The 18,367-nt window shown below is 43.3% G+C and overlaps 1 protein-coding gene across 3 annotated transcripts in view; it reads left to right on the forward strand.

Moving 5' to 3' along the window:
- The window catches only part of UBE2F (ubiquitin conjugating enzyme E2 F (putative)), an 84,043-nt gene that overhangs the window by 30,419 nt on the left and 35,257 nt on the right, over window positions 1-18,367 (forward strand). For all 3 annotated transcript variants that reach the window (XM_054069977.1, XM_054069976.1, XM_009570128.2), the window contains 2 exons: window positions 685-755; window positions 7,097-7,154. In XM_054069977.1, the coding sequence (XP_053925952.1) occupies window positions 685-755; window positions 7,097-7,154 (129 nt within the window). The remainder of the gene's footprint in view (window positions 1-684; window positions 756-7,096; window positions 7,155-18,367) is intronic.

Raw genomic sequence — 18,367 nt, forward strand, 5'->3', positions numbered from 1 at the left:
CTCCATCCCTGGAGGCTTTTAAAAGATGGGAAGATGAGATGCTCAGGGATGGTTGAACTCGATGACCTCAAAGATCTTCTCCAAACAAATGATTCTATGATTCTGTGATTTTAAAATCCCTATGGAATGCAGAGACCTGGTGATCGTGCCTGAAAATAAGTTTGGTGGCTCTTTATGTTAGTGCCTTAAGTTTGGCTTTGATGCACCTTCTTGATGCTTCTTGTGATACTTGCTACTCAGTTGTGAACAGGGAGGTAGTCACTGTCATTGCATCCTCTGCTGGTTCTTAACATATCCCTGCCTTGGATAAGCCTTGGAGTGAAACATTAGTTTTCTGGGTTAAATTGTTATCTTACTGGTTAAGTATTAAGAAACAGAATGACTTGGAATGTTTTCTTTCCCTTGAAGGAGATGGGAGAAGAGAGAACGTTTTCTTGGCTTTCTTTAAAGTTATGTTTTCCTAAGAAAAAGCTGAATACTAGCCCAGCTTTTGTAAAAAGCTGAGAGGAGCTAAGTGGGAAGAGGAAGCTGGTGGGACTCCTGGAGGTTATGTTATCAGTGTCTATCATACAAACCTGGGCTACAAATATGAAATATGTTTGCCTTTTTCAATTCTATGACTTGTGACAATGATAGTGTTTCATTTTAAGGGATAACACTGTAATTTGTTTTCTCTTCTGGCAGCCTCCAAAGGTGAAGTGCTTGACAAGAATCTGGCATCCGAACATTACAGAGACGGGAGAAATCTGCCTAAGGTAGCACCAGCATTCTGTGTTTTTTAACCTTGAAGGTTTAGGTCTGTGATAAAATATTGCATGTTATTTTCATGCCAGCATTGCTTTCAACAGATTCTGCAAATCATTGGGATGTGACCCTTAGGAACTTATAGTTATTGGAAGTATTGTTCTTGCTTTGCCATAGAGACCATGTAGAGCCAGGCTTTTCATGTTCAGACTTAACATTTTGTTCTGCTTGGGGTACAAATGTAAACTCCAACCTAAATGAGACTTGGTTGTGTTTCTCCCTCCATAAAAGAGTAGTCCTCAGGCCCTGAGGGGGCTCAAGGCTTTGCTTGTTTGATGCCTGAATGTGTTAAGTGCTCAAAACCTGTTTATATTTCGAAAAGGAAGGAAAAAAGTGTTCCTTAAACTTAGAGAGGAGCTATTTTATATTTGCCATTTGTTTGTTTTAACATTTAATATCCACTATAAGACGTGTTCCAGTTATAATGAAACAGAGCTGGGGGAGCATAAATCAAGATAGGAAGCCCAAAGGCTTTGCTTTGAAAGCTTATGTCTCGGGTGATTTTGCTTCATAGCCAATGTTTCCTCTTCAAAATCAGTTTCTGAAATACTGCAATTTCAGCGTTTCATTATGAATTGCTAGTGCAGTTGGCCAGAAACCAAACATAAACACAAGTGAGAAGCACCACTGTCATTTTTCAAGTTAATGGGACATAAAAAAAAGGCAGGTGAAGCAGAAGTAGGGAGTATAAGTGAGATTGAAAGCTGGTCTGAAAATCCAAACCAGTTACCACCATGTGTAGCAAATTAATGCTTTAAAAACCCTAAGTTTTTCTTGCAGGTTTAATTTTTCCTCTAGGTTTTTGCCCTCTGGGGCAATCTGTCACGCTTCACGGACAGGTCAAGCTCAGCTGATGGCAGCTAAACAGCTGATACTAGGGCTTTTATACATAGTGGTCTCCACTCTTTGTAGAGGCTCGTATCATTGAAGGTTGGTAGAAACCAGCCTGAGGCAGCTGCACTGTGGTCCTCGTGCTTGACAGTGCCAGCAGGAGCACGCAGCAAGGGCTGGCGTCTGTTGGCTTTACCTCGCTTTGGGGGTCAGAGGGTTTCAAATCACTGGAAAACATACTAAATCCTCTGAGACTCCCTAAAAACCTGATTGTGGCCAGTTATTTGGAGCTGTGTGCCAGTGATGCAGGAAGGTGGGTTTGGGAAATAGGAATTGCTGCTTTTCGCACATTTGCCAGACCTGTAGTGTCTCAGTGCCTCCTGGGACTGCTGCTGGACTGGTCACTGAGCAGAGGACAGAGCGATTTGAGGACTGTACTTTTATAGTTTAAATTCCACCAGAGTCCCTGTGGCTCAGACAGTGGAGAAAGGTGAGATGCTTGGAGTCAAGTAGTGCAAGGAAAGGAGTGAATAGATGAACTGTTCAGAACCAGGGAGCAAGAAGTACAAAACACCGAATGATGGCTAAGAGTTTCAGCTCTGACTACAGTGCAGCATCTTCTGACGTCAAATAAAGCCTCGCATTCTTGAGGGTATTTCACTTTTTCTTGTCTTTTAAATGGCTTTAATTATGGAACGTGAACGTAGTGTCGGAACATCGTAATTCTAATGAAATTAAGTCATTTTTTCAGCATCTGCAGTGGAACATGAACTTTATTTGATTGTCAGATCCTTTAACGCATCGAACCTTTGAGCTGTCTTACCATTTAGATGGAAAAACTAAAATAGCTTAGATTCCTTTATGCCTGTTATGATGGAGAACACACTATGTAGTACCTGCAATCAGTACTTATTGGTCTCTATTTTAAAATAGCTTCAGTTATTTTTAAAAGCAGAAAAAAAATATCTGTATCAGTATTTTTCCCAGCTGTCTTTTACTACATATCCCTCATGCTGTGGTAAGGCATTGATTTGATAGTCGTCCCTGAAATAAAACATAACAAATGGTTAAACTTGTGATCAAGGGTGACACTTTTGGGCAGGAAAAGTGTTGTTTCTTTGTGCTTCATGGATTGCAGTTACTTTAGACCACATTAATTAGGTGTGGAGCGTACTTGTGAATCTTGCTTCCACTGCACATGTGAATAGAAGACATCAAGATACCCAGAGAAGAGGTGTTTGCTTACTACAGGCTCCAGTTATCCAGGTGTTTAGAGCAATGTCCAATGCATGTCGCTGACTATTTTTCTTCGTCCCCCAACTGCTGCAAGCTCCACCTCAGGTAGTTTGTTCCTTCTTGACCGCACAAGCTTTTAGAATTGTTTAATTACTCAAAAATTTCACTGCTTTTCTGCTGCATGGTGAGGTGATCAGTGTTGGATGTAACTGTTTCTGGAAGAGGTGGTGTTTGTTAGGGTTTGGTTGCTCCATGATACAATATTAAAGGCTGCTGGAGGAGAAGTGTTTGGAGACTGCTGAATTCTATCATTTGGTGTAGCTCAGTGTTATGATGTCTCCAGTTATAAAAGCTGATCTAAGTTTGTCTCTCATTTCTGTTCCTCAGTGCTGTTGTCAGTCTCCTCAGCTGTGTCAGTGTGGGAACAAAAAGCTCTTTAGACAGACTTTGCACACGGATTTCTCCCTGCATCCAGTCTGTAGCCTGGCCTCCAGAGTGGTTGCACTGGCGACACTGGGTTGAGCAGGGAGGTGAGTGAGAGAATAACCCCTTTAATGCGTCCCTGCCAGTAAGGGAGGGATTCTGAAAGAGATTTACAGCTTTTTAATTCAAACTCCCCTTGAATGATACTTTTTGTTGGCAAAGGGAAGGCAGAAGTTTTGTTGGAAATGACATTTTATGTTGATTAATGTGACATCATTAATGTGAGATTTATGTTGATTCATCTGAGATCTTTATATAAAGCAGATTTTTCTGATGGACTGGTCTCCCCATTACAGTAATTCCTGGTCATTTAAGCTGTAAATCATGCCAGAAAGTTTTAAGCTTGCTAGAGCCATGCTGTTCCCAGTTCAGTAGATGTTTTTGCAAGGTCTCTTTAGGATGCTGTGTGTTTGGAAAGAAGAAACTCCTCAAAGCCTTTCTCCATGGAGGAATTACTCATGGAATGAGAAGATACTTGTGAAAAGGAAAGCTGAACAGCTGACTCGGTCATGTTAGTCGCTGTTTTGGTTACTATAGCTTCAAAAATAGTGATTTTGCAGTCTTCTCATAGGAACTTGGATATAAGGGTTTGAAATCAGGTTCTGGGAAGTTTCCTTGGGTGTAAAGGAGCGGTTATATATTCCAGTCCCACCGTGCCCGAGGACATGCTTGGATTTTCATAGAATCATAAAATGGTTTTGGTTAGAAAGGACCTTAAAGCCCATCCAGTTCCACCCCCTGCCATGGGCAAGGACACGTCCCACTGGATCAGGTTGCTCCAAGCCCCATCCAACCTGGTGTTTTCTCAGACCCTACTATAGCTGAAGACAGAGCAAATGGAAACTCTTTTACTGTCCTTCCCCCTTCCTGGTGAAGTTGCTCTCTGCCTCTTCCCCAAGGCACTCACTCACCAGCTTCAGTCAGCTGAAATGCTGCAGAAATGGCACAGTTGGTTTACCCCTCTCTTTTGCAAATTCATTCTTGGGCATCACAAGGGAAGCTTCTGAAGGTTTGTTCCATCTGAATAAGACGAGATGAGTTTTCTGGGACTCCTGTTTGAGACAACAAAGTCCTGGCAATTTGAGAATTGTCACTTAAGGTTTTTCTGCCTGTCAGGTGTCCTGAAACCCTGGTAGAACAGTGGCTTTTGTGCTGATTCTGGCAGCTCATCAAAGACAACCTCTTGAAGCATTGAATCTCTGCTGGTGGTGCTATTTGAGAACTTCCTAGCAGCCCAGCTGCTCACTCTGTGACAACAGGATCTGAGAATGACAGGTCTTTGAGCAGAAGCTACATGCAGGTGCTTGTGCATCCACTAAAGTGCTTCCTGGTGTGTTTTATGTCTTTCTGCTCATTTAGGTGTTCATTCTGCTGTTTGTGTGTATGATGTGCTGAGAGTCCATCCCTATCCAGAGCTCCAAGCTGTCTGGCAGTTATATCTAGGTCAAGAGCAAGAGTTGCATTTTCTCTAGACACCCTGTGCTGGGAGAAGGTTTTGATTAGGGGCGTGATCATAGAATCTGTATTTTTTTGTTGGAAAAGACCTTTAATGTCATCAAGTTCAACCATTGATCTAGCTCTGCCAAGTCCACCACAGACTATGTCCCCCAAGTACACCATCTACTCATCTTTAGACACCTCCAGGGATGTGGACTCAACCACGTTCCTGGGCAGCCTCTGCCAATGCTTGAATGTGATCCCATTGATGATTCCCAGTCTGTAGGAAGCAAGTGGATGCTGCTCTAAAAATTAATTACATCAGCATGGGAGAAATATCACGGAAAGGTACACGTATGTATCTTTGTTGCTTTTCTGGTCTACAAGAGATATGGTGTCTCCTCTGATGTCCTGGCTGATGATGTCTCCAGCTGGAGTTGTGCCGAGAGTGCTCTGAGGCTTTGGGAAGCTGGACGGGTGTCAATGAAGCTTAGCCAAAAAACTGAGGCACTTTGAGCTCTATCAGTGGATATTTTTATGCCTTATTTTGTGTGTATTAACTTATTCCTCCCTCTCAAGTTTGCAGTGAGGTATGCGAAGAGGTGGAGGGCAGAACTGTAGTGAAATGTTACGATGAACAGACAAAGCAATCTAGAAAGTCTGTTATTTGCTCAAAAAGTTGAAAATCCTGGCTCTTGCCTATTCAGCAACACTTTTGCTTTTACTTTTGTGCTGTGAACAATCGCAGCCACAAGATTCTATTTTTAATGTTCTTGAAACTAGTTTTGAGCAGCTCTAGTGGTAATGGCATATTTTATCTTTTTAAAGGCACGTTAGCAGCAGAGTTAAGATGGAATAGTCTTGTTCATTGTCATCCTCCTGTTCCTAGCATCTCTACATTGAGCAAGGAGTAGTGCTAGTTGTATCGTATTTCCTTGACTTAAAACCTTGCCGCATTCAGTAAATAACTATGTATAGACTGTATGGTCCAAGTCATCGACTGTAACTTAAAAATGGCTTCATACACGTCATCCTGAAAGTTGGTCATCCCTGATAGTGTAAGACTATTTCACTTTAACCCTGTCATTTCAGCAGCAGAAGCTGATGGTGGCAATGAATTTTTGTGCTTTGCTATTTTGTTGTACAAGTTTCCAGTTCTAGATTTCTGCTTAATGGATTGTGAACTGGCACATTAAGTTTTCCAGACTCTTTGTTTCTCATTCAAATTATGACTTTGCCTTCCTCAAATGCGAGCAAGGATTCAGCTCATTTCTCACTTGTGCTCTGGTCTCCGGTATTTTCACCTCTAATAACTTCTGATGCATCGACCTGAAAGTTCAGGAATGCTTGACCAACTGATTACACCTCAATTATTTCAACTTATGGATAGGTCAACAGCATCACTGCGCTTAATGTGTAGTGTAATACGCAGGTCATATAAAATTTCTATGCTTTATGTGTGGAAAGTCTGTCTTATGTATTTATATCAGTATATTCGTATGTATTTATATTAATAGATTTATATATATCTATATTAAAACTGAAGAGTGTGTATTATGGCTTATAAGGACCTTTTCCCCCTGTAAGCAATCTCTCTTGCACAGAGCAGTCTCCTTCATGCTTTCCGAGTGGGAGATGTCTGATGATGAGTTTGTCTGTAAAGCCTTACAGCATAAGTCTGTGCAGCTGACCCGCTGGAAGGGGACTGCAAGGCCCTGCCACTCAGCTTTTCCTGTCTCCAGCGGCTTGAGGCACAGCTGCTCGTGCTGCAGAACCTTCCTGAGCAGACAGGCCTGTTTCACTTTTCTATCCCTGCTTTTAAGAAGCTGAAGCCCTCTCACAGAAGAGGGTGGCAATCCGCTTTCTTGCCACCAAAATAATCTTGTTTGGGTTGAAATGGGCAGATTTGGTGAGGGGTCATTCTCTGAGCCTGTCTCTTCACCAAAGAAAAACATGTTATGAACTGGAGCACGTCTGTGCTCAGGAGATAGTAAAGGTTTGATGTTGAGACTGTGTCAAGTGTGTTTCTATCACAGTTTTTGCCCTTGGTGAAAAGAATTCTGGGTTTTCTTGACAAGGATTGAGTTCAGAGTGGGGAATCTGTACTGACATGATGTCGAGTGTGATTCGAGGAAGGCACACTAACCTTTGTGCTTTAAAATCCCAGTACTGGATAACAGAGCAAGAGGTCTGTGATGCTTGTGTTGCAATTACTTCTTAAGTGCTTAATGTTTTCTAAGAAGATTCTGACAAAGGCTGTTTTAACGCGAAGTTGCACTGTATAATATGTGTGTCTCTTTTCCAGTTTATTGAGAGAACATTCAATTGATGGCACTGGCTGGGCTCCAACTAGAACATTAAAGGTACTATTTCCTTTTAGATACATACATCGAACTAGATATATCTCTTAAAATACTTTTATGGACTTGGAAAGAGACAGATAATGGGGTTTGCTCTAGAAACAACTGAGGGTTTTGTCTTTCAAGTCTTTTTGGCAATACTGAAACAAATATGATGCTAACTGACTCTAGGAATCAGTTTGTTGGATTTAGTGTAGCTGTACAAATACTGATAAAAGGTTCTGTAGAGTGGTACAGCTGCAGGTGATGGTGAGGAACCATGCTCGGTAAGACTGGTCTGCTTTTATACCCAGGCAATAAATACTAGAGCATGATGTGAGCAGGACTGACAGTAATCCATAACCCTTCTGGTTTCCATTGTCTTAACATTCCTGATGAATCAATATCCCATCTTCCTCTCCTTTCTCAAAGTTCCTCTGAGTGGGAGAGCTTGGAAAAGTGAAAGGCATGTTGCATTTGGGAGAAATGAAACACTGTGTGGAACAGAATCCATGTAGCTACTGCACCTCCTGGATTCTGTTTCATCCCTGGTGTTAAAAGAGGGGGAGCAGCACATCTGCACTTGGGGATTGCTTAAAGCAGGGCACTCGTGGCTGTTTTAGTCACTCCAGCAGGGAGCTGCCTCCTCCCTTTAACCTTGCCTCAAGTGTCATTGCACCCGAGTCACTAAAGTGTAAGTGCACGCTAGCCCCTGCGCTTGTGCCGCTGCGACTGGGATTGCAGGCTGGGATCAGCGGTCAGTCCCACCCCAGCCGGGCAGTGTTAGAATCATAGAATAGTTTGGGTTGGAAGGGATCTTAAACATCATCTAGTTCCAGTAGCTTAAAACCAGTGTTAACAACCTTGGTCGTGGTTCCTGCGTGGAAGATGCTTTGGGAGAGGGTCACAAAGGACACATGTTTCAGTGCAGTGACAGCTCTTATCTTGCTGTGGGAAGCGGTTGATTGTCCATTTGCTGTTGCATGACTTTGCTGCCAGAGGGGTCTCGCAGAGCATGGACCAGTAATCTGTTTTAACAGGAACCCTGACAGAACTGCTTGTTAAAGAACATTAGCTACGTTAGGTAGGTAAAGGGAACTTGGGCAGGTGTTTGTTTCTTTGCAAAAGACAAGCTGAAAACAAGTTTTATCCAATACTTGGTTTCCGTTTTGGTGCTGTGAATGAGATCTGTGACTTTCTTCATCTGTAAAATGTCTCCATGAGAATCTGACTTTCTGCAAAGCAAAGTAGAACCAGCATGTGTGGTGTTTTGTGGGTTTTAAACACCTTTCCCTGTTTTTTTCATCAGCTAGTATGATTTTGGTTTGCCTCTGGGGTTTCTGTTTTTGTATTAGGTTAAATCAAGACACTGACTGGGTAATTAAATTAAATGGTTCTGTGCTTATCCCCGTATTTCATTCACTTTAGGGCTACAAGTTTTAAGGTTCAGCTGTTGGAAAATTAGTAAACAAATATTGCAACTGGACAAGAATGTATATATGTTTTTATCTGCTCTCCTGGCTTTCCTCATGGTATCTTTCTTATAGAGATTAAAATCTTATTGCATATTAGGGCTGTGGGTGGGAATAGCTTTTGACATTATGTGTACTTTACTTCCTGTTCTCAGGGATAAGGAAGATGTGTATTAGTCTTTTCCATTTCACTCTTGCATCGGTTTGCTAGTTGCATGTCATTAATTTCATAGGTTAAACATCCTGGAGTCTCAGCTACCATAAGACTCAAATTACTGAATATTATGAAGTATTTTAGGGCGTTTTTACCTTCAGTCAGGAAAAGAAACCTCCACGACCCCAAACAAAAAAGTTCAGGAACCTTGTGGATGTTAAAATGAAAGATTCAGCTGGGTAGAAGGCAGCCTGATTTTCTGGAGGAGTAGCACCCAAATTTGTCCAATAAAACATTAAAGCATGGCTAAGACATTTGATTTGAGAATGGCCAGATTGGATGAGGCTTTGAGCAACCTGGTCTGGTGGGAGGTGTCCCTGCCCATAGAACAGGGGTGGAACTGGGTGGGCTTTAAAGTCTTTTCCAATCCAAATCATTCTATGATAATAGGTGTGTTCTGTATTTCTGTGACAAAATCATCAGGCATTACTGCTGCAGCCACTCCGAGTGCGTCAATAAAACCATGCAGACAGAGAACACAACCCCTCGAAAGCCACGTGTGCAAACCAGCTCTGCCTTATGCTGCTGTCTGTGTTCATGTTGTGTGCTTAACCTTTTAGAAGTTTTGGATTGTGTCTCATCTTCTCTATCCTTGTGGTGGCAGCAGAGCTCTTATGTGGAAAACCCTTCAAAATCCTCCAAAATAAACTGCTGTGACCTTTTTAGCACTTTCTTTAGTATCAGATGGGTAGGAGCTTAGAGAGGCATTTAAATCATGCCTTTGAACTTTCTGAAATAATGAAGATCTAAATACTTTCTAACAGTTATCTGATAAAATGTATTTTAAAAGTAAGAATTCTTAATGGAAGGGGGGAAGCTGACTCAGTTTTGGTGTCTAGCACTTTGTTGCACTCGATGTCATCTCATCCCTGATTGAATTCTCTTAAATTACTATGTGTTGAGTATTATCTTTTTCCCACTTTACTTCTTTATGCTCCTGCATGCATTTCCGTGGACCGTTGGGATCAGCAGCCTGTGCTCTAGTGAGGGCGCTACAGAAAGTGCTGTTCCTGAATTCCTATGTCAGATACCTTTTTAATCGGGTTATGAAGAAAGTTGGGCTTTAACCCTGAAAGAGATCATTCCTGGGTTAATGTTTTAAAACGATCTAGATACACTTTTAAATCACTCTTGATTGTAAACGGTTTCTTACTCCATGGAAACCCTTGTGAATGCTGAATGCTTAGATATTTCTGTTAGCAGTTTAGTCCACAGACTGTGGATTGTGTAAAAACTGGTGCGATGCTTTGTAACTGATCTTTGTATAACTTTTACTTCTTTATAGCTGTCTGTGAGTTAGCAACAGGAGCTTATTTACCTTTCCGTCTCCATTCTGTTATGTCCCACATCGTTTTATCACATACTTCTTCCCTCTCTAATCCATTGTATTCATAAAGCCGAGGGCTGCGCAGGTATTCTGGGCCTCTGCTCAGAACGTCTGAACTTGCTTTTCTCCTGCTTTTAGGTTCGATGACTGAAATGGAAAAGAAAGTAAATACATGGTTTAAATTCCATGAGGCAGAAATTCTTCATGATGAGGGTGGGGAGGCCCTGGCCCAGGTTGCCCAGGGAAGTGGTGGCTGCGCCATCCCTGGAGGGGTTCCAGGCCAGGTTGGATGGGGCTTTAAGCAGCCTGATCCAGTGGGAGGTGTCCCTGCCCATGGCAAGGGGTTGGAACTGGATGGGCTTTGAGGTCCCTTCCAACCCAAACCGTTCTATCATTTGTGTCATCAGAAATACCAGCTTTTAAATACCCAGCGTGAAATAACACTGTTGCTGTTACTCTGATAAACTGTTTCTTCCCTCTCAATAATTCCTATGTCAAACTCAAGTGCGCTTTAATAGCTCCTGTTGGTCCTCGGCATGCATTACCTTGTATGTTGTTGGCCACCAGTATCATCTACCCGGTTAAGATAGGCCTCCCTGCTGTGCATTGGCTTTCTCTCAAATGCTTGTTTGCACTTTGCTATAGATTTATCTCGGGTGATTGATTTTAAAAAATAAAGGAAGAAGTGATCTGCCTATTGCAATTGCCTAATTGATTCTACAAGTCAAGCTGTTCCTCCTGCAATTATCTCTTAACAAACTATAACTGGAATTTGGTTGATGCCTGATTTATGAACCATAAAAATAATCAAAACGCACTTATGCAACTCTGTATCTGGAGCCCAGAGCAAAGTAATGTTGAAACCAGCATTTTAGATTCATAGAATCGCTTGTTTGGAAAAGACCTTTGGGATCATCAAGTCCAAGCATACCTGTCCATTACTAAACCAGATCCCTGAGCACCTGATTTACCTTGTCTTCGAAACACCTCCAGGTGTTTCATGGGGACTCCACCACCTCCCTGGGCAGCCTCTGCCACTGCCTGAGAACCCTTTCAGTAAAGATATTTTTCCTGTTGTCTAATCTGAAGCTGCCCTGGTGCAACTTGAGGCCATTTCCTCTCCTCTTACCGCGTGTCACCTGGGAGAAGAGACCAGCACCCACCTCACTACAACCTCCTTTCAGGAAGTTGTAAACAGTGATAAGGTCTCCCCTCAGCCTCCTTTTCTCCAGGATAAACAGCTCTAGGTCCCTCAGCTGCCCCTCACAACCCTTGTTCTCCAGCTCCATTCCGCTCCTCCAGACACGCTTCAGCCCCTCAATGTCCTTGGAGTGAGGAGCCCAAAACTGAACCCTGGATTCAGTAGGAGGGATGTTCAAAGGGAATATTTGGTTCTTGTTTTTGTGTCCCTGCTTTGATGGAGCTACTGTGGGTTTCAGAGAACTGTTTTCTGTAAAATCTTTATTAGTATGGTGTAGATGCATTCCAGTTCTTCATTGAGAGATTTTACAGAGGTGTTTTTTGTCATTTTTGTTTTACTGCTGTTAGGAGAGACAGGAGTGGGAATGAAAACATCAGGATAGTCTTAGACTGTAGATATGCAGGCAGCTTTTTATACGCACCTACGGGAAAACAGTTTTTTTTCAGTAATTCCTTTCTGTAACTTCAGGTGCCAGGTTAAGGAATATCTGTCAGTGTTATTAGATAATCTCATCTCAAAGGAATAAACTTGTTTACGATAAAGTGTTGCTCCTTGGACTGTCTGCATGGGAGGCTTCTTATTTAATTAGCATTTAATCCTAAATGGAAAAATACACCTTATTGTTTGTTGCTTTGATTCTGCTGTCTTTAGACAAGAAAATTACTTTATTTCAAATCATACAAGTGTCAAACTAAAATCTCTTGGAAAAACAAATCAGGTGGTCTTGACCTGATTTTTCCAGTTTAGGCATAAACCCGAGTGGTTTTAAAAAAGCTTCATTATAAGCACAAAACCTTCATTCTTAATGAAAATGGGTGTCCTGCTGTCGAAATTATATGTAATTAGTGCAGAGGAGTGTTTTAAAGAGACAGTAGCTGTCACTGGCTTCAGGATGAAAGGAAAAAGTAAACCTGCATGTTCCGTGTGCTTCTCATTAATTCGTGCTGCTGGTACCATTTTCCCTCAGCAATGTTATGGTAATGTTGTTCTGCTGTTGATTTATTCAAGTCCTGTTTGGAACAGATCTTTATACTGTCTGTAGAGATGTCAAAGCATGTGATTGTCAAAGCTGCCTTCCTGAGTGGACTGTGTTTGCCCCCTGTACTGGTGAGGTAGGGAGAAGGTCATCAGAAGAAGAAAAGGGAGGGCTTCATGGCAGTGGCAAAGGGCACAAAAGTCAGCTTTTACCGTGCAGGAGAAGTCACTGGGAAGTCAAGCATAGCCTGGCAAGGTGATTCTTGATCTTACATGAATTTGACATCTGACGTCTTCTTGGTCACGATCACCGAGGCTGCAGAACAGAGCACCCAAGACCTTGTGTGTGTGGTCGCAAGGGGAGATGGACTCACCTGCTTTCTCCTGGTGCAGACCAGTGCAGAGCCTCTGAGCACTAGGGAGGAACAAACGGCCCCATGTGCAGTTGCAGTCACAGTTATGTGTGCCGTTACATCGCTCAGGGCATGCAGGTTGCTGCTTTGGGCAGAAGAATTCCTATTCAGGCAATGTGTCTTCCCCATTTTTCTCCGATGTTGTACAGGAATTGACCCAGCTGGGTGGTGTTCCAAGTGCTGTGTCTGTACCTTGGCACTGTTACCTGCTTAAGACGTTTACACCACTTTACTCCTCCTTGTGCCATTCCCAAGAGCATGGTAGTTCCTGTCATCCAAGCCTGCCCCTCACCCAGAGCAGTTTGGCACAGTGGAAAGGAAGGAGAGAGCTGAGCTCTAATTCTGAGCAGCTACACCAGGACACCCTGAGTGAGCTGATGCCCAGGCATAGAATCATAGAATGATTTTGGTTGGAAGGAACCTCAAAGCCCTTGACCACTCCATGCCCTCTTAAAAAGCCCCTCCCCAGCTTTCCTGGAGCCCCTTTCTGTACTGGAAGCTGCTCTAACGTCTCCCCAGAGCCTTCTCTTCACCAGGGTGAACAACCCCAACTCCCTCAGCCTGTCCTCCTAGCAGAGGTGCTCCAGCCCTTGGATCATCTTCATGGCCTCCTCTGGGCACATTCCAACAGCTCCACATCCTCCTTATGTTGAGGATTCCAGAACTGAACACAGGGTTCCCAGGTGGAGTCTCACGAGAGCAGAGCAGAGGGGCAGAATCCTCTCCCTCACCCTGCTGGCCACACTTTTGATGCAGCCCAGGACACAGTTGGCCTCCTGGGCTGAGTGCGCGTTGCTGGCTCAAGTTGAGATTTTTGTAAAGAGTAATTTTTTTTCCCCTTTGTCTATGCCCAGACTGGTGAAAATACTTGCACAAATCAATGTCTTTCTAAAAGACTTGAAAAAGTCTTTCTTTCTCGCTTTAATGGTTGCTGGGAAAGCTAAATCTTTGTTTTAAATACAGTAGCTGTTACTGGGATGTTTTTAAGGAGTGAATCAGTAAAACAGCGCAGTATGTAAGTAATTCTAATTAAACTGTGCTTGTTTGCCCCAAATTGTTGATTTCTGAATATGCAATTTGTGTCAACTTTAATCAGTTGAGTAGACTGGTCTCCAGAGGGCGATCGCTTCAGTGTTCATAATCACTGTAGTGTAGTTCATTAAGAAGCTATCACATAATTCCCCTGGGAATAATTTATAGGAGATTATCTGCTTGCTCTGAAGTAACCTTGGGGACGAACATCAAGGAGTCAGTCAGAAACGTAAGGGCTTTTACAGGAACGCTCCTGCATGCTTGGCAATTCACTACTGCCTTGGCCTGGGAGAAGAACAGGCTAGAGCTGTTCCTCTTTTCTTCCCTCTGGTGTATTTGAGCACAGAAGAAATCGTTTTCCAGCCTTCCTCTCCCTTTTGTGTTTGCTAACTGGAGCGGTTCATGCCATTTAAATCACCCAGAGCCCTCTGAGTGAGCCGCTGCCTCGTGTTTGGGTGGAAGGCTTGAGTTGGAGAACTGAGATGGCCTTTGTGGATGATTAAAGAAAGCTGGCGTTCTGTTCAGTGCCTTTATTCCAGGTGGAAGCGGTGTTTGACCTGCCATGGAACTTCTATAAGATGCTGTAGCAGTACTGTGTGTGGGCTTAGAGGAGTCGGACAGGAAAGGAAATATGAGAGAGAATGTTTTTTTTAGGAGAAGGCTACTTGGGAGGGAAGCAGGTTATTTCTAAGCTAAGAAGTGCCTAACATCTCTGGCCTGAAAAGATCCTTTTTTAAACCTAGTGTGGAGTTTTTTTCATCAGTTCCAGTGTAGTGGTTTTAGACAAGTCCTCAGTCCGTGTGGGGAATTGGACGTGTTTGGGGAGGCACCTGGAGGAGGCAGAGAAGTCCTACAGAGCCTGGGGAAGGTGAGGCCAGCTGGGATGAAGGCTGCTTGGTTTTCCAGGCTGTGCTGCAGAGAGAAGAGCTGTAGAGATGACAGAAGAAGATGAATGGAAGTGGAAACTCGTCTTGAGCTGATGTGTAGGCAGGCAGGACAGCACAGAGCTGCCCCAGGAGGCAGCCAAGCAGCGACCTGACTTGCAGCATGCTGGGTTCAGGTGGGATTGTAAGCCTTTTTCCAAGCTGTGACGTACAAAGCTTGGCACTTGTTTTACTGGAGTTACTGCTTCAGTTTGCAGGGAACAAATAAAAGGCCTCAGACATCTGCTTGTATCAGCAACTGCTGCTCCTTTCGCTGCCCTGAATGGATTAAATTGTTTGTACATCAAAAGTGGTTTAGTAATGAGATTTGATTTAATCAGTCCGTTGGATCAGAAATGCTTTTTGGAGCATGTGGAGCTCCCGAAGAAGTTTCTTTCATTTGAAGTTCATTAATTTTTCGTGTCTGTCTTGTTCTCTGCTTAAATTGATGTATTAGATATATTAGATATAGATACGTATTTAGATATGATGTATTAGATAAAGGAAAACCTAGATTTACAATTTGCTTGTGTCATGGCCTAGTGCCGGCCTGGGCAATTTCGGCAGCCGAAACCAAACAGTTGGGCTCCCAGTTCCCTTCCTCCCACCCCCAGGAAAAGGGAAATGAGAGGAAAAAAGACTTGCAGGTTGGAAAACTAAATTAACTTTAATAAAATAGATAGAAATATCTGAGATCACGTCCCCACCCCTTGTGACTGTCCTTCACCACAAATGCTTTAGAGCAGACATAAGGGAAAGGGTCCAAGGCTGGAAAGGAGCTGAGCTCAGGAACTGGATTCAGGAATGCATGGACGTGGCATCGAGGCAAACAGGCAGATGAGGTTCTCACTGGACATTGGCCATCACAGAGGAGAGACAGCCCCTCATGATCTCTCAAGTTTATACCCAGAACAACGTCTGTGTGAGGGAATGTGATCATTGGTCACCTCCCTGCAGGTGTGACCTTTTTCACCTCTTTGACTTGCAGCATCCACCAGCTCTGGAATGGCTTTAGTGTCTATAGGAATAAGTGTTTTGGCCTTTCTGCATCCCCATATTATCACTACTAGAGAGAAAAGCTGTCTAAAAAAACATGCTGTTATCTTTCAGAAAGTGAAGGTACTGAGACCAGACAGAGCTGAAATCAGAAAACTGATTTTTGTTTAGCTCAAACCACAACAATGTGATTGCTCTCTCTTCAGAAGTGTGTGTGCACATTGGCAGCATCACTACCACTTGTCTATTAGGTGGTCTCAATAGCATCACTTTTGGGCAGTGGTTGTGAGAGCTGCCACTTGAGAAGACTGTCTGGATTGGCACCATGTACAAATGCAGCACTCTGAGACTCTCTGGGCTCAGGAGAGGCTATTTCAAAAGCTGTATTTAGTCTTTTGATTCATTGCTCTTCAACTTCAAGCATTGCTGCAGTGCAGAGTTATTCCCCTCATTTGTCATGCTTTAAATAATAATGTCTGTGGGCAGGGGTTTAGTGTAACTTTTCACTCAAATGCAACACAGAAATACTCAAAGAAGGAAAAGAGCTGGTATGAAGAGTTATTTTTAACAGGCTCTTGGTCTTCTGACTTGTGTTGACTTTCCCATGCTTGAGCTCAAAGTGGTGACAGTGCCATGAGCTGAGGTCCTCAGCTCTGCTCCAAGGTCACCGCCTCAGCAGTGGGGGTACCCACACCCTCGAGCTGTGATATTAAGCGCGTAGAAGGAAGCAAACAAAAGGAAACAGCCGTGTTCACCACATGAACAGGCAGATCCCTGTTGCCTCTCCTCTTGCAGGTAGATTCTCATTGCAGTGGAGCAACATAAAGGTGTGTACGGTAACATTTTAAGGCGACATCTCTCTGCTCCTACTTGTGGAGATAACCTTTAAAAATTCTTGTATGTAGGGTTAACTTTTATCTTTCAGTGTTCAAGCCAGCAGTTCAGTAAATGTTTGTAGGCAAGGATGCTGTTTTATTAAATTAAAAGAAAACTGAAGGTTTTGAATTGTTAAATCTGACAGGGTCTGTTCTTTGGTGGCTTGCAAATCCTTTTGGTTAGGCAGAGAAGTGTGAAGCAAGTGTTCAGGCAAGGGCTTATCTGCGAGCAGCTCTGCAGAAGCCAGGAATGCAAAGTGATTATTTTTGCATTGCAACAGCATCAGGCTTTTCATATAGGAAATACTTGCTTTGCTTCTCATCTGTCCCATCTCACTTGCCTTCCTCGATATCCTAGATTTAAATCCAGGCGAGCCTCAAACTCATTACGAAAGCGTTGCCCGCTGGTAGTAATTTAGCATTATTTTACATGGAGCTGTACAAGGGTATTAAATGAATTCAGCAAATCATAAACCTGAATAGGTGGAAACAGATGAGAAATGGTATTGAGAACTTCACACGTAAGTTATTCAGTAATAGCAATAATGCTTTTATGCTTTTTGGTGTCTAGAATAACTGTGAAAATCTACACTTCCCGTAAAACTCACAGCCCACAGAGGTCTTTGCTGGGTTTTTTGCATTCGTTTTTTTTTTTTTCCCAATAGAACTTTTCAAAGCTAGCTTGAGTTGTTCCAAAGTCTTAAAGCCAGGGTTCAACAAAGGAGTATTTGTGAGCAAGTTACATTGGCTTCAAAAGGGAGTGTTTGGGGAATGATGTGGGGAAATAATAGGATACAATTTACACTTCTCTTTGCAGTTGCTGCATTTACTTGTGTTGGGCAGGGCCATCACCACTTACCTTAGAACAGGAGGTGTTTTATCTGAAGGGACACTGCCCATGTCCTGCTGGGGAGGCTCAGGAAACCAGGGCTTCACCACTCTCGCATTTAAAGAGAGGTGAGCTCGTCAGAATCATAGTCTGGTTTGGGTTGGAAGGGATCTTAAAGATCCTCCAGTTCCACCCCCTCCCGTGGACAGGGACACCTCCCACTGGATCAGGCTGCTCAAAGCCCCATCCAGCCTGGCCTTGAACACCTCCAGGCATGGGCAGCTACAACAGTCAGTGTGACTGAGTTGCTTTTTGACCACGCTGCTAGGGGGCTGAACAGTTGTGAACAGTTTGCAACCCTGTGAATGCCTTTTTGGTGTTCAGGTGGGATTGGGAAATGGACAGTGTGCAGTGAGTCTGAGCTCCTTGTAGCTCTTCTGGGTGTTCTTTAACCTCAATATTGCAGCTCTGCATCACGTTCTCCAGCTAGTCTGCTGTCACATGGTGTAGATGAAAGGCAACCCTTAAAAAGTTAATTTATTCTTGCTTCTTCAAGTGGAACAAAGAAAATTACTGTGCTTTAGTGAGGCCCCATTATCAGAGGTTGTGGGAAACACACAGTGGATTAAAATAAGATGCAAGAAGTTCTTAATGCTCCCAAGACATTCACTCTGCCTCCCTGAGGGGCAGCACAGCCTCTGAGGGCAGCAGTGGAAGTAGCTCCTGAACCTCCGGGGTTAGAGCATCCTCTGTGGCTCTCAGCTGTCCCTGTTACCTACCCAGCATCCGTGCTGCCGGCAGCGTACGTAGGGATACTCGAGTGGAGCAAACCCCAAGAGCAGAGATGCCATAGCAGCCTGTACTGCCTAAACGCTGGAGTGTGGAGTGGAGGCTGAGACCTTCATGCCTGTCCCTGCTCTCCAGGCTCTCCACACTCGTGAAATCTTTCTTTAATCTGTGACTTAGCCTTATTTTTTCTT

The sequence above is a fragment of the Cuculus canorus genome, chromosome 6 (genome assembly GCF_017976375.1).
Source record: "Cuculus canorus isolate bCucCan1 chromosome 6, bCucCan1.pri, whole genome shotgun sequence".
NCBI lineage: Eukaryota > Metazoa > Chordata > Aves > Cuculiformes > Cuculidae > Cuculus > Cuculus canorus.